The following is a 14,619-nucleotide window of genomic DNA, read 5'->3' as shown; positions in this document are numbered from 1 at the left end:
TCACGGATTCAAAAAGGACACATATAAAGAGAAGAAGATTCGCAAAAACCATTAGAAACGTGAAGACCCACGTGGCAACTTTTATTCTCTTTCTTCAAAGAAAACCGATACACGCGTTGACGAGGGGTTTCCGTCCGGAGAAGAACGACGCGCGGTGCATTTCCGTTTGGTTTGCACAGCAGATTGTGTCTGCGTCACTTCGATTTTAATTCTCTTTTCGATTTGGATCTTCGGATTGTTGCGGTGAGTTGTGGAGAGAGTGATGGAGAAAAACGTTTCATGAACAATGAAGACAAGTTTCCGGATAGGGTTTTATCGATTACTTTCGTGCGGAATAGGTGGAGGTGTAAGTGATTTGATATGGGGCAAAGTTATTGATTTTTCTTAATTTTATACTTTATAGTGACTGAATTCTAGAATAATTTCCCAACTCTCTTGATTTCTACACCTGAGTTCATGCAAAAACAGAAAACGTGCTCCATTGAGAACATGCTAACATTTTCGGATTATTGTGAGCCTATCTCCTTTTTTGGAACCCTATCCGTTTGAAAATCCAGATTTCAAACTATCAATCTAAAGTTTCTCCTGATCTTTGCAACAAGTTCTAGCCTTCCTAGCCTAGATCAAATTTATCGGAAAACAGCTGTTTTTCTTCTCTAATGACTTTTCACCTCTCTAGGCCCACCTATCTCTCAAGAAAAACTGATGGCCATCAGCCATTCTGACTATAAACATGCGTATCAAACTACTCTCCCTTCTAATCCTATTCATAGTTCTTACTGTAGGTTTTACAAAAACTAGAACTACCGTACCCCGCTGACCTCATAAATTTAATTTGTTCACTAATTACAATAAAATTAAAACAAGAAGCAAGAAACCGAAAGCACATTTTTGTTATAGGTGGTTATGAGTGTTCCGACGACCTCCTCCTCCTCATCAAATAGAGAACAAAAAGGGCAAGGAGAAGACGATGAGGGATCATTTGCGAAGCCGGTGAAGAACGGAAAAACGTAGGTTATTAGAGGGAAGACATGAGGCAGGGGACCGGATGGAGGATACAGGTGGTACCCGGGGTTTCTAAATTATAGGGATAGAGAATGAATGGAAGAGCCAAGTGTGGTAAACAATGACAGGAATACATAACAATTAATTTGAGCTTCAGAATTCGGGTTGAGCTCCGTCTTGGTCAGGGTTTGATGGTTGGGGGTTAATGCTTGTATCTGGAAGGTTCCTATCGAATCTAAGTTTATAAATTCACATTGATCTTCAAAATTATAGAAAAGCTTTCAGTTTTGACAAAGGTAGACAACCTCGAGTTTCCTGTTGTTTTGCGTTTTGACATTTTCAAGCCCGATACTCCACTGATTCTTATATATCTCTTTTTTTTCAGATTCGCGAACCCACCATCATTCAAAAACTGGGGAGGACTACCCGGTCTATCCGATGTCTACAGATTCAAATTCAAGGAGACAGACCGTGAGAATGTGCCAACGGACAAGCGACTTCTCGACGTGGAAATCCCAGTTCATTCCATCAAAGCTTCGGATTTCCACAGTGAAAGTGACCTGTTCGCCACCTGGTTGGGACACGCCACAGTTCTTGTGAATCTGGAGGGAGTAAACTTCATAACGGACCCGGTTTGGGCTGAAAGAGCATCATTCACAAGTCTAGTTGGTCCGAAGAGATATCGTCCTCCGCCGATGAAAATAAAAGATTTGCCGGATTTGGATTTTGCTGTCGTTTCTCACGATCATTACGATCATTTGGATGCAGAGGCTGTCAAGAAGATTACAGAGTGAGTATATTTGGATATCTGGATATACAGAAATGAATAACTTTAGCTTGAATCCCCAAATCAAATGGTTCGTCCCGATGGGAATGAAGAGTTGGATGGAGAATGCTGGAATCGGAGTCGATGGATGCTCGTCAGTCACCGAACTCAGCTGGGGAGAGAGTGCTGAATTCGAGAAGGACGGAAAGAAATTCCAAGTTTGGTGCTTGCCAGCTCAACATTGGGGGCAACGGGGACCATTCGATCGGAATCGTCGTCTTTGGTCGGGATGGGCGGTGATTGGAGCGAAGAGAAGATTCTATTATTCTGGTGACACTGGAAATTGTGATAGTGAATTCAAGAAGTTTGGTGATAAACTTGGTCCATTCGATTTGGCGGCGATTCCGATTGGTGCATATGAACCGAGATTTTTTATGAAATCGCAGCATATCAATCCAGAAGAAGCAATTGAAGTTCACAAACTGATTCGGGCGAAGAATAGTATTGGAATACATTGGGGAACCTATCATATGGGATCTTATGAATACTATTTGGAGCCAAGAGACAAATTAAAAGAGTTGATGGATTCTCGTGAAGATCTCAAGAATACTAGTTTTGTGACAATTGAAATGGGCAGAATTTGGGAGGCGCCAGATGATGCATAAGAGGGAAGTGTAACGAACTGAACTCATGGAAAATTCTCAGCGAACATTTAAATTAAAAAATTGTTATTTAACAATAAATACAATATATTTATAAATCTGTTATTCTTCTTTTACATCTATCGGCTCCAATTTCGGTTTCTTCAGATCCTTGTCGTCTCCTTTGTCTTCTTTCGCTGTCTGTCGTTTCAACAGTTTCTCGTAGTACGATTCTTTCGGAACTTCTTTCTTTTTCTTCTCCAGTTTCTCCGCATCTTCTACCATATCTCGAGTCGGTGGACACATCACATCAGACCTCAGCTCATCGAGCACTTTCTGATCTTCTTCGTCACGGTCGTCATGAGTCGTCGCGTCGTTCTTCTCGAACCGTTGCACCAGATCGTCGACGTCTTCCTGAAAAAATCGGTTTGATTCAAAATTTCGCATTGTATTTTTACCTCTTTATCAATACCGCCATCAGGTGAATGAATTCCAATTCCTGTCAACACTTTCGGCGGATGAACGTTCCTTTTTACCGATAATTCAATTCCTTTATCAACAATCGACTGATTCAACAAATCAATATACTTTGTCAATCTCCTACTACTAAACCCTTCTTCTCCAACCAATTTCGATGCGAGACCCTTCGTTAACTCGTATCGAATCTCTTTTACATCCAAAATTATACTCCGACAATCTTCACTTTTCCTAAATTTCAGCTCCAAGAAGTCGTCAACAATCAGTTCTGTCCAGTCTTCAATAACTATTTTCTGCGCGACAAGAAGAGCATAAACTGCTGGAACTGGCATCACATTACAGATATATGGTTTAGTTGTCTCTAGAAGGAGTCCGTAGAATGGGACTTGATGGAGTTGAGAGAAGCCTTCAGATGATTGACGAGGATCGATGGATTCCGGATGGTACTGGGCAATAGAGGAGTTAGGGTGGATTTGGGCGAATGGTTTGAGGCGGGTGTGAGCGAACATCTCTTGGCCGTACTGAAATTAATAATTGAATTTTCATTTACAGATAAAGATAATTATACTAACCCCATACTTATTAACCGGATCTAGAATTGAAAAGTTAGGATAGAGTCCAGCTGCAATGATAACTCTCACAACTTCAGCAGTTCTTCTCGAGATTTTATGAGATTTTCGAATAGTTTCAACGTCTCTCTGCTTGTGACTCAACAGAAATTCCACTGTTTTCACATCTGCTTTCAATGGATCTTTCTCTGCTTCCAGATCCTCTTCTTCTTTGTCTTCCAGAATTTTATCAAAGTGCTTATTGGCATTCAACACTTTCTGACGGCGATCATTGTTTCTTTGAGACCTTTTCAAATCGTACAGCTTCCTTTTCTCTCCTTGATCAATCCTCCGTTGTCTCGAGTCATCTTCTCCTGTCTCTGCAGCTGATGCCTTCTCAACCAAACCAGCATCCTCGAGAATCTGTCGATATTGAGATCTCAGCTTACTAATTTCATACAATCGATGCTCATCAATTCCATTTTCCATCGTCCATCTTCTCGCACTCCCCTCATATGCCTTTTGGAGAACCCATTCTCTAAAAACAGCGATCAGAGTGAACGGATCACCCATCGGACTAGTTAACGAGGCTCTTCTCTCGACAATTTCCAGTTCTCGATACGATCGATTTGTGAACGGAGATTGGACAGAAAGCCCTGCAGCCACTGTGAGCATCACTTCGATTTCATCAACTACACAACCATAAACAAGCATTTTTGCGATGGGAACCTCAACGGGCAGCTTTGAAACCATATTTCCAAGTGCTGTGAGTGTCAAAAGATCTCTATCAGATCTTAAGACTCGCTGGAATTTCAGAATCTCCAATCCTTCGTTCAGCACGTCTTCAGATGGTTTTTCAATGAATGGGAATGTTCGGGGGTCCACTGAAAATAATGTATTACTTGGGATCTTGAAAAATATTCACTTACATCCTAAATTCAAACTAATCATTTTCAATGACATCTCTTGAAGTGACACTCGATTGATTTCAGACTGTGTAAAATCTTCCATTTTCTCGAATTGTTCTTGGGAATATAATCGATAACATATTCCTGGTCCAGTTCTTCCAGCACGTCCTTTCCGTTGATTAGCCGATGCTTTACTAACCCAGAATTCCGTTAGTTTCTGCGTTCCTGTTCCCGGTTCATGCTTGATTAAATTCACTTTTCCACTATCAATCACAAATCGAATTCCATCAATTGTCACTGAAGTTTCAGCCACATTTGTTGATAGAATACACTTTCGAACTCCAGTCGGTGATTGATCGAATACTTTATCTTGTTCCTCAACTGACAAAGTACTGTGGAGCATGAGAATGATCCATCCCTTTGTTTGTTCTGCATAGTTCTGCAATACAAATTGTTTTCAAACGATATTTAAAAAAAAATATTATGATACTTTTAAATGCTCTGCAACCATAGAAATTTCAGCGACTCCATTGAGAAAAATGAGCGCATCGCCTCGCTGTGTACTCGGAAACTGCTTATCAATCAACTCCAGAATCCGAAGATACGGCTCTGGATCAATTTTATGTGTTTTCTTCTCCGATTGATCAATAAATTGTTTAATTGGATGCCACCGAACATCAATTGGGAACAACCTTCCGGGCACTTGAACAACCGGTGCACCTTCGAAATATCCTTTGAATAAATCTAAATTAATTGTTGCAGACATCAAGATCAGCTTCAAATCTTCTCGTTTTGAACATAAATCTCGAAGTAAACCAATCAAAAGGTCAGATGTTAGATGTCTTTCGTGTACTTCATCAAGAATTATCACATTGTATTTTTCAAGAAGCGAATCTTTTTCCATTTGACGGAGTAGGAGCCCTTCCGTGAGAAATAGCAGTTTTGTTCGTTGAGACTTCGTCGTTTCGAATCTGAAATCAACTTGATTTTCAAAATAAAATACGATTAATATTTATGCTTACCTAATCTGAAAGGCCACTTCACTTCCATACTGATTCAAAGTCTCAAACGCAACACGTCTGGCTAATGCAGTACATGCGATACGTCTCGGTTGGGTACAAGCTACACCGGTATAACCTGCTTTCAGAAGATATTGAGGTACTTGTGTAGATTTTCCGCATCCTGTATCTCCGGCGACGATAAGAACTTGATTCTGAAATTATTTTAAATTTTAAATAAACTCCCATCCTGTGTTTTTGATTACTTACTGTTTTCAATAACTCTACAATTTCCGTCGCTCTCTCTGCAATGGGCAGCTCTTTTTGTAGTTTTCGAAGCTTTTGGAGTTTTTGAAACTTTTGATGTTGGTTAAATTGAAGTGCCACGTAATGAGCATATTCAAAATGTCGATATAGCCACGGAGGGATATGATTCAGTTGCGTTGGTACTATTCCTAGATTCTCTCCTTTGAATCGAAGCCTATTCAATCCTCCGGTGTCTTGCGGAATGCCTAGATCATCATACTTGACTCGCTTCAAATCGAAGTGATCATTCGTTTCTCCTTTTCGTTCTCTAATAAATTTTATTGTGGAAACTATATATAACTATAAAAATATTACCGAAAAAATCTTGTGAAATAGCTTTGCACCGACTTCCTCTTTGTTTCTATCAGCTCTTGTGCTGCTGACTTCTCGCCTCGCCGATTTCCTGAATTTGAATACCATTTTCATTTCTTTTGCTCTGTAGTTTTCTAACCATTATAACCATCTCTGCTTGTTCCCGGCTCATCGGGCAAGAAATGCCTGAATAGAGCTCCTCGGTGTTTCTCATATTCTTCTTGGGTCACTGAATACATTTTCGAGCTTGGAAAGCTATGTTAAAGCTCTATTAACTCTTTCTGAAATTGAGTTCTGAGTTCGAAAAAAAAAAGTACTGCGTCTGCAAACACCATCACGTCAGATTGCAGAAATTGGAGAAAATTGCGAAATCGGTGCATTATTGCGTGGCGGTGTTTACGCTTTTTTTGTAAAGCTTCCGCTAACTTTTTTCAGCTATTTTTGTGACGTTTGGTTTCATTTTCATCCCCTTTCCAGTTCTTTTCAGCGTAGAAACACCGGAAATCGAGTCTCATTTTGAGAGAAAAGTGTGAGTAGTTCCGAAAATAGCCATTCTGTGTGAAAAACCTCACATTGTAGCTAATTTTAGAGCTAGCCCGTTTTTTGTATAATGTGACAAACTTTTCATTAAAAGTAGTTGGATAAGTTCTTCTAAACCTTCTGCAGACGTTCTCAAAAGGGGAGAATTCAAAACCATTATGTTCACCTACATCTATCCTGTTCCCAGAAGTTTTTGCGTCTTGCGTCGGATAAAAAAAACGTTCATCCATAAAGAATAATCGGTATTTAACTATCATGTAAACTATTCTTCTATTGAATACGATATGACATATTCAATGAACAAAATAACAGAATATTGGTTATGTACTAGATTTAATAACTTTTCAAATTTCACACATTTTGTCTCCCTCTTTTATCCTTTTTCGTTTTTCTCTCCTACCAGTTTAAAAACAAACCATCAACAAACTTTTTTGTTATGTTATATTCCGATATATACATGCCGTTTGTGTTGTTTTCGTTATTGTTTCTCAACGCTCCCTGGCGGCCACCCAGCCGGACGGAACGTCTCGTGGTTTCCTCTCAAAACAAGCGACAATCTATTGATTTTAAGTGTCTCCCTGTTTGCGTGTTTTGTTGGCTTCTTTTCACTTTCTTTCTGTTAAGAATTTCAGAGATAACAAACATTTGAACATCTGTTTTTATTTCTCATTTTCAGATGGATCTCAGCGAACGCGAAGATCAGACAAGCGATCCCGATGAGGAGGATGTTGAGTGCCGCGTTAGTTTTTCCTGTTGAAAACTGAATTCACAATGAATATATAGCTTCAGAAAGTCTCGAAAAAGATTGCAAATGTAACTCTCGAATCGGATTCTCTACCAGAGTCGCCATTGACAGCCGAAGAACGACAAGTTCGTCGAAAGAAGCGAACCAAGAGAAAGGGACAACAGATGGATGTTGATCCAACACCTAGAGCAAAAGCTGAGAGCGAGTTTTACACCTTGGATTATTGTAATTCGTTTTTCAACGTTATAGGCAAACACATGGATTGTGACGGTTTTGAATCACACATCTCTTCCAGTGACGAATCGTATTCTGAAGATAACAGAGGACGAGAGGCAGACGATGAGCAAAGCGATTGGGTTGGCGACACGACTCCAACAAGAAGTCCATTCGAAACGCCGTTCGATCGACGAGTTCATATCAGAAGATCACAACCAAATGTTCATCAAACGTCAAGCATGCAGAAGAAAATTGAAAAGTAAGTTTGAATGAAACAGCTAGAATTTTCTCGATGTTTTATAAGTAACAAATACAATTTCCAGATTCGCTCGTGAAGGTGGACGTGGTGAGCTTGTAATCGAGACACGTGTCCGTGACCGCGCATGTAGCTCTCTTCTTCAACGTTATCTGTACAAATACCATCTCGAAGTGGTTCGTCGTCATCGTGGATCGATCACCCTTCGAAAGAAATTCGAGAGTCCAGGCACCTCTAATGCTCGTTGAAAATAACTATTATACTTTTATCTCTGTACATTCGGTTCCCTTCTGTAAATTCCCTTCTTTCCTGTGCATTAATATTTTCTCATGATCTTGAAACGATCTTTAATTCTCCGTTTCCCTTAACAAAATTAGAATTGAATCGATGATTAACGGACTGAACCCCCTCGCACAATGAATACTTGATGTAAATACTGACATGAATAATTTATGATCGAAATTTGTGTTCCTTCTTTTTGAAATGTTCTCTTTTGTTAATTTCTGTCTAGCCGATATCTTCTAAACTTCAACATTCAGGAAACATTTAATTCAGAATTCAGATCCATTATCTATATGAAAAATAACAAAGCGGGAAACCAAGTGGAAGCCGATTTTGCTCGTTTAGGAGTCAGAATGTAAGTGCAAACGTTGTTGTATTTGTATAGGCAGCGGGAGAAAATTTGCAGTGAGTTACCTGATAAGAGAACATTTTCAATCGATCAATTCGAACTGTTCGTCAACGAGGCGATTCGAGAGATTTTCGGTAATTGTGGACCGATTGTGAAGGTGAGAAATGCGATTTTTTATATATTTTTCTTCTGAATAAACTTGAATTTTATCGATTTATCAGTTCTTTTTATGAAATCATTGACCTATGGAAACATTTTCTCGTTCGAGAGAGTGGGCTTCTCCACTTTTCTTTCGTTGTGATCTCAATGACTCGTGTGAAATCAAAGAACATTGATGTTTTGACCGAACAGCAAGTGGAGAAAGTCAATATTAATCTATGTAGTTTGTAGTTTGTATAGTTTTCTTGATTTTTGGTTGTTTAGTCAGAAATCACAGTGATATACTTGCTTTTACTGACAATATTTTAATTTTTACGTGAACTTCCACATTTTCAGACCAAACTTCCACGTTTCACATTTATAGATCTCCGAATACAACAGCGACCTTCGTCGTGGTTCCGTCGTCGCTCCGGGCAACGAAATTCAACAAGTTTGGGCGGCTCTCTCGTCGAAAGGTCACTTCCAGGGACAACGTATTGCTGCTCATCTTCATACGGTTTGAAAAAAATTAAATTCCTTTTTACTTTCATTTGTTTACAGCTAACGGAAACTCCGGCCACCTCCATTGTGTAAAATGTCATTAATTCTTCTGGTTCTCATACCGGTCGCCGCTTTCATCCTATTTCTCATCGTCTTGCTTTTCATTTTCTTCTCGATTCCTTCTCGTCGTGATTTCCATTTCTTCCGTCGGCATGCACTCGTTACCGGTGGATCGAAAGGAATCGGGTTCCAGCTTGCTGTTGGACTGATTGAAAGAGGATGCAACGTGACGATTGTGGCGAGAAATGTTAAAGATCTTCAGGTAATGCTGTCTAAAAATATCTCAAGTCTTTTTATTTTCAGAAAGCCAGTGACGAGCTCCAAGTTCTAGCGGATCAAAGAGGACAGCGTCAAAAAGTGCAATGGAAATCGATTGATATGACAGCTGACTACAATGTTATCAAAACCGCTTTTGATGATTGTGCCAAAGAAATCGGTCCAATTGATATTCTCATTAATAATGCTGGTCATAGTGTTCAAGCTCCATTCTCAGAACTTCCAGTCACTGATTTCGAGAAGCAGATGAAAGTGAATTATTTGAGTGCAGTTTATGCCACCCGAGCGGTTGTTGATGACATGAAATCACGAAAAACAGGACATATCTCATTTGTTTCTTCTGCCGCTGGTCAATTCGCCATTTTCGGATATTCTGCATACTCGCCAACCAAGTTTGCTCTTCGTGGATTCGCTGACACTCTTCATATGGAACTTCTTCCGTATAAAGTTAATGTTGGAGTGCTCTATCCACCTAATACCGATACTGAAGGATTCAAGGTAGTTCTAGTTTTTTTTAGCTTCTATATATTGTTTTGTTTCAGGAGGAGCTCCTGACGATGCCAGAGGAAACCAAATTGATGAGCGACGCCGCTGGTCTCTTCACTCCAAAATTCGTAGCTGAAGCTCACCTGAAAGACATTGCCGACGGAAACTACACCACAACCATCGGGCTCGACGGATGGATGCTTGGAGTTCTCACCGCTGGAGCTTCGCCTGAAAAATCGCTCTTCCGTGCTTTGACTCAAGGAGCTCTTGCTGGAATCTTCCGTGCCATCACCTTGGTTTATCTCGGATATTTCAATGGAATCACGAAGAAGTGTTATAGAAGACGTCTCGCAGAGAAGGAAGAAGAGCGAGAGAATGAGAGAAAGGAGGAGTAGAAGATGAATCTATTGTTGTCACAATGTTGTTTTGGAAATGATATTTTCATCCCCACCTAATTATTATACATGTCATTTCCCTTTTGAAGTTATGAAAAATTAGGATTTTATCAAGACAAACTCAATTTTTATAATTACAAAATTGCAAATTATGACTATCGCATTAAAAATCAACCTCGTAAATCAAAATACCGGTACAAATGTGAGAAACTATTCACAACAATCTATATTATCCAGTCGTGTTCGTTAAACTATTGCTATTGCAGAATGCCTTTTCATGAATGCCCGTGGCATGAACGCTGCTCGATCGTCATCTGAAGATTGATTATTCGCTGACACCCACATCAACGCCATCCATGGATTATCGAGTTTTTCTTGTGTTCGTCGACGTTCTGTTAGCTGTTTCACTTCCTGGAAATGAAATGGATGAAAGAAGAGTCAAATGGATGCAAGAAATTACCTTCTTCTCTCGTTCCCCACACAACATTATCCGAAATTGTGTTCGAATCTCGGAATTGCTGAAAATGTGTGCAGGACATCGGATAGCGTTACCAACTACTGTTAGGAGGGCTGCTGAATCAGTCGCCAGACGGTTAAGATCGGGATGATGAACATGAAGATAATCTGGAATCTGTTGAGGTTAAATCAATCATTTCGATCAACTATTGTTTACCTGGATTAAAATATTCCGTGATAATCAATATCAAACTGAGAAGATTTGATATCAAATACGCGGATATGATGACGATCAATGTTCTCGTCGCACTTCTCAAATTCTTTCTTCGAATTTTCGATAAATCATGTCCTAATGTCAACTCGGCAATCAGAGATCTCAACTGCTGAACGTTCTGCTTCCGTAGCATTCGAACGATTCCTCCATTCAAAAAAATCAATGTGAAAAAGGGAAGAAATATCGCCAACGAATGTAACCATCCCATGTGCCCGAGCTCTCCTCGCTGAATTTTCACCGCCCATCTGCGGAATCCGAAGCAATTTTCTCTGGTGACAACCACAGCTTCTTCTGACATGTATTTGATGAAAACTGCTGCACAGACAAGAAAAAACAGGACAAGCCATCGAGTACGCATCTCGAAACCGACGAATGTCCAGTGCTTTGTCATGCAATATCTGAAAATAGAACATTTTGATTTTCTTTTTGAAACTTCAACGAAAAATAATTACCTCTCAATACTAGCCATAATCAACGAGAATACCGATGAGATCTTCACAATCTGAGCAAACAAATACACGTGTCGAACATATTTCAGCCAAATTTGGTAGGCGACACTTTCCTCATAGTAGACGGAGCTGACTTCCAATGGCTGAAAACAAAAAGATAGTCTTGAGACTCATATTTCTTTTTTCCGATTAATGACGACACAGTTTCCAGAACCCTCTTCAGGTAGTCCTTTTCCCTGACCACGTGTCCCCATTAGTCCCTTTTTGGTATCAGTAGTAGTGGTGCACGACGCGAGGATTAGAGACATTGATCCTTTTTCCCGCTTCCAAAATGATGGACGCCGCTGCTTGACACGCCATCCTCTCAACAAAAAACCAAACCAACAAAAAGAGACCGACAAGGGGAAAAAGAGAAAGGATTGTGGAGAAAGAAGTTGATTAAAAATGTACTCAAGACAATAAACTTCAAATCCTTTTTCAGTGGGTCATATGGTAACTCAAAATATCAGAAATCGCTTTTATCACTACTCCCTGCGATTTGCTATCTGAGAGCTCGGATGGCGCAGTCGGTTACACTTTTGGCCCCTCATGCAAATGGTCAGAGGTTCAGATCCCTTCCGATAAGATTTTTATGTTTCCTGCTACTAACAATCGGTCAAATCCTTCCGGATCGAAGATTCTTTCCAGACAGTCCTCCCTTCCGGTCCCTTTCTCTTTGCAAATTCATGTCTTCTCTTCAGGAAACCGACGATTTCCGTGACCACTCTTCTCTTTCGACCCACCACCAATTCTTATGCGTTTTAAATCCAACCCCTCAAGACATTCTTTTGATTCATTTTCTCACCCTCCTACTCGTCTTTTTTCGAGGTTAAGACTAGAGATGAGCAGAAAACGGGAAATTGGGGAGCAGTGAATTCGTGGTGAAATCAGAAGTCAAACATCATCTTAAAACAGACAAAATAAGAAGAAGAAACTTACGAGTAAAAGTAGAAAAGTCGCATCGACAAGTGTATCGAAGAGGGCGACGAAACCGAGAAAGAAGAACGGAGAATTCCTGGAAAAAAGAAGAAGAAATGAATTAGTTTTGTGCGTGGATAATCGTAGAGCATAATCGAGTACCGTGGGAATCATCGAGCTATTTGTAGATCTAGTATGTTAGATGTTGTATGATTGGGTTCTACGTAATTGAATATGAGAAAAAGGAGAAAATGGAATTGAACAGATCAAACTAGAAGTAGAAAAAGATGGTTTGGACTCCGACTAAAGTTCAGATTCTGGGATTTAAGTGAACTTTGGCTGTTTTCAGTGGAAAGTTACTAAGTTTATTGGTATATTTCGGTGTCACCTGATTGTCCGATAAACTCAATTTTGCATTGGCTAAACAGAGCAAAAATAGCACATAATTTTTGCAGTTGACCATTTTTTCGTAGCTGCCTTATCTTGAAAGTTACAGGCTCTCAAAGTGAAAAGCTCCAAAATTTCGCTAATTAGCGCTGAAATTAGTCGGCTGGCTTTGATCACCTGTAACTTTCCAGATAGTGCTTCTACAAAAAAATGGTTAATTACAAAATTATTTGCTATTTTTGCTATTTTCAGCCCATACAAAATTGAGTTTATCGGACAATCTGGTGACACCGAAATACACGGACAAAGTTGGTCATTTTCCACTGAAAATAGCCTAAAATTGATAACATTTTGAGCGGTACTGTACGTTGATTAGACTTTTCTAGATTTTCGCTATAACTTTGAATTTTAATCTGTTCAAATATCTGTCCATCCGGATGTCCCTATCTCTCTCCCTGATCTCTCAGATTTCCGACCCTCTATCCTCTCAATCATCCACCCATAAAACTACGTCACAGGTATGTACATCTTCCTTATGATTCACATTATTTCGTTTTTCTTTTCAAAATTCCATGTCCCCCCAAGTGTTCCACTATTTTGCAAAAAGCCCACATTCTTTGACCCCGTCCGTCCCCTCAAACTGATAGTATCCCTACGATTTGTCACTCAGACTCTCACCCCCAAACATTCGTTTTGTTGCACACATTCTCTCTCAAATTCTCTTTTTTCTTCTTTCTCTTTTTGACTTCCAATCAGCAAAATTGAGGTGACCCCAGGTGTCATGGGTTGACCCCCACTATACGGATATTTATAACACTCACCTATAAATTGATCGAGTCAGGAAAAGGGAGGCGAGGAAGCCGTTGGCTATCACTCCGAAGATGGCGATTACTGTACCGAAGACACCGTTTATGTAGAATCTGAAATGAGATTCGGTTAGAGAAAGATAACGCAGAGGAGGAGAGAGCACAGAGAAACAAAAGTGTCTAACTTCTCTGTGCTCTCCCACTCTCTAGTAAAACTTACCGTTCTTCAAGAAGCCTCTGTTCAGGAGACGTTAAACAACTTATCGGTTCTTCCATTTCCATATTCTGAAATGGAACCATTTTTCAGTGAAGAGAATGAGAAGAAGTAGGAGAGAGAGATGGAGGGAATGCAACAGAGCATGAACTCGGCGAGCACTTTTAGGCTCCGCCCACTTTTTGTTTCTTCAGAAGAAAAGGAAATGATGGATGGTGAAAACAACTCGAAAGGAAAGAAAAAAAATAGAAAGAAACATGAAGGGAGGATTACTGTAGAATCATTAATCAGAGGAGAAGGAGGATCAGGGAGGTCAAAAAAATATTCTGGGGATTCTCGTTGTACGTTGTGAGCAATTTTTCTTGAACAAACACTGAATCTGAAAACTGGAATGAAATAAAGTAGAACTCAAAAAAAAGGAATTTCCGTGATGCATCAATGGTCAAAAAGTGGCCAGTGGAGTGAAGGAATAATTAGGTTCTCTTTTCTTCTCTTTCTCCAATTTTTCTCTTTTTTTCCACCTGTTTATTCACTATATTCTATATATCCACCCTCAACAAGACACCAGTCGACTAATGATCTCTGTGTCGCTAGTTTGAGTTATTTCAGTGGAGAGACGAAGGAATAAACAAGGAACATGCGTGGATAAGTGGATTTCGGGGTAAGAAATGTATGGAAATTGGGGATAATTTGGGATAATAAGGTGATTTTTAGTCAGTTTCAGTACGGGTTAGATGGGGAGAAAAGCTTCAGTACCGCTCAAAAGGTTATCAACTTTGGCTGTTTTCAGTGGAAAATGTCCAACTTTGACAGTGTAATTCGGTGCCATCTGAATATCTGACAATCTCAATTTTGTATGGGTTGAACAGAG

At 39.7% G+C, this 14,619-nt stretch overlaps 5 protein-coding genes across 5 annotated transcripts; 3 read left to right on the top strand and 2 right to left on the bottom strand.

The window, feature by feature from the left end:
• Positions 1-733: 733 nt before the first annotated feature.
• GCK72_015042 (uncharacterized protein) lies at positions 734-2,436 on the top strand (the record flags this gene model as incomplete). The annotated part of the gene is made up of 4 exons (XM_003088861.2): positions 734-781; positions 901-1,010; positions 1,391-1,795; positions 1,842-2,436. The coding sequence occupies 4 exons, from the start codon at positions 734-736 to the stop codon at positions 2,434-2,436; spliced, it is 1,158 nt and encodes a 385-aa protein (XP_003088909.2).
• A 99-nt stretch (positions 2,437-2,535) lies between these two features.
• GCK72_015041 (uncharacterized protein) lies at positions 2,536-6,200 on the bottom strand (the record flags this gene model as incomplete). Its single annotated transcript, XM_003108470.2, has 9 exons — positions 2,536-2,826; positions 2,871-3,410; positions 3,462-4,321; positions 4,367-4,784; positions 4,836-5,316; positions 5,368-5,558; positions 5,614-5,917; positions 5,965-6,052; positions 6,101-6,200. The coding sequence occupies 9 exons, from the start codon at positions 6,198-6,200 to the stop codon at positions 2,536-2,538; spliced, it is 3,273 nt and encodes a 1,090-aa protein (XP_003108518.2).
• A 977-nt stretch (positions 6,201-7,177) lies between these two features.
• GCK72_015040 (uncharacterized protein) lies at positions 7,178-7,966 on the top strand (the record flags this gene model as incomplete). Its single annotated transcript, XM_053730588.1, has 4 exons — positions 7,178-7,240; positions 7,291-7,447; positions 7,496-7,721; positions 7,786-7,966. 4 exons carry the CDS (start codon positions 7,178-7,180, stop codon positions 7,964-7,966), a joined length of 627 nt encoding a protein of 208 aa, XP_053585360.1.
• A 327-nt stretch (positions 7,967-8,293) lies between these two features.
• Positions 8,294-10,205, top strand: GCK72_015039 (uncharacterized protein; the record flags this gene model as incomplete). The annotated part of the gene is made up of 6 exons (XM_053730587.1): positions 8,294-8,355; positions 8,407-8,506; positions 8,873-9,004; positions 9,049-9,075; positions 9,352-9,822; positions 9,867-10,205. 6 exons carry the CDS (start codon positions 8,294-8,296, stop codon positions 10,203-10,205), a joined length of 1,131 nt encoding a protein of 376 aa, XP_053585359.1.
• A 246-nt stretch (positions 10,206-10,451) lies between these two features.
• On the bottom strand, positions 10,452-13,810 carry GCK72_015038 (uncharacterized protein; the record flags this gene model as incomplete). Its single annotated transcript, XM_003108597.2, has 7 exons — positions 10,452-10,616; positions 10,666-10,829; positions 10,879-11,333; positions 11,388-11,527; positions 12,363-12,438; positions 13,550-13,648; positions 13,755-13,810. The coding sequence occupies 7 exons, from the start codon at positions 13,808-13,810 to the stop codon at positions 10,452-10,454; spliced, it is 1,155 nt and encodes a 384-aa protein (XP_003108645.1).
• Positions 13,811-14,619: the final 809 nt, after the last annotated feature.

The sequence above is a fragment of the Caenorhabditis remanei genome, chromosome IV (assembly GCF_010183535.1).
Source record: "Caenorhabditis remanei strain PX506 chromosome IV, whole genome shotgun sequence".
Lineage (NCBI taxonomy): Eukaryota > Metazoa > Nematoda > Chromadorea > Rhabditida > Rhabditidae > Caenorhabditis > Caenorhabditis remanei.
Note: the sequence above shows the minus strand (reverse complement) of the source record. Positions and strands in the feature narration are given on the sequence as shown.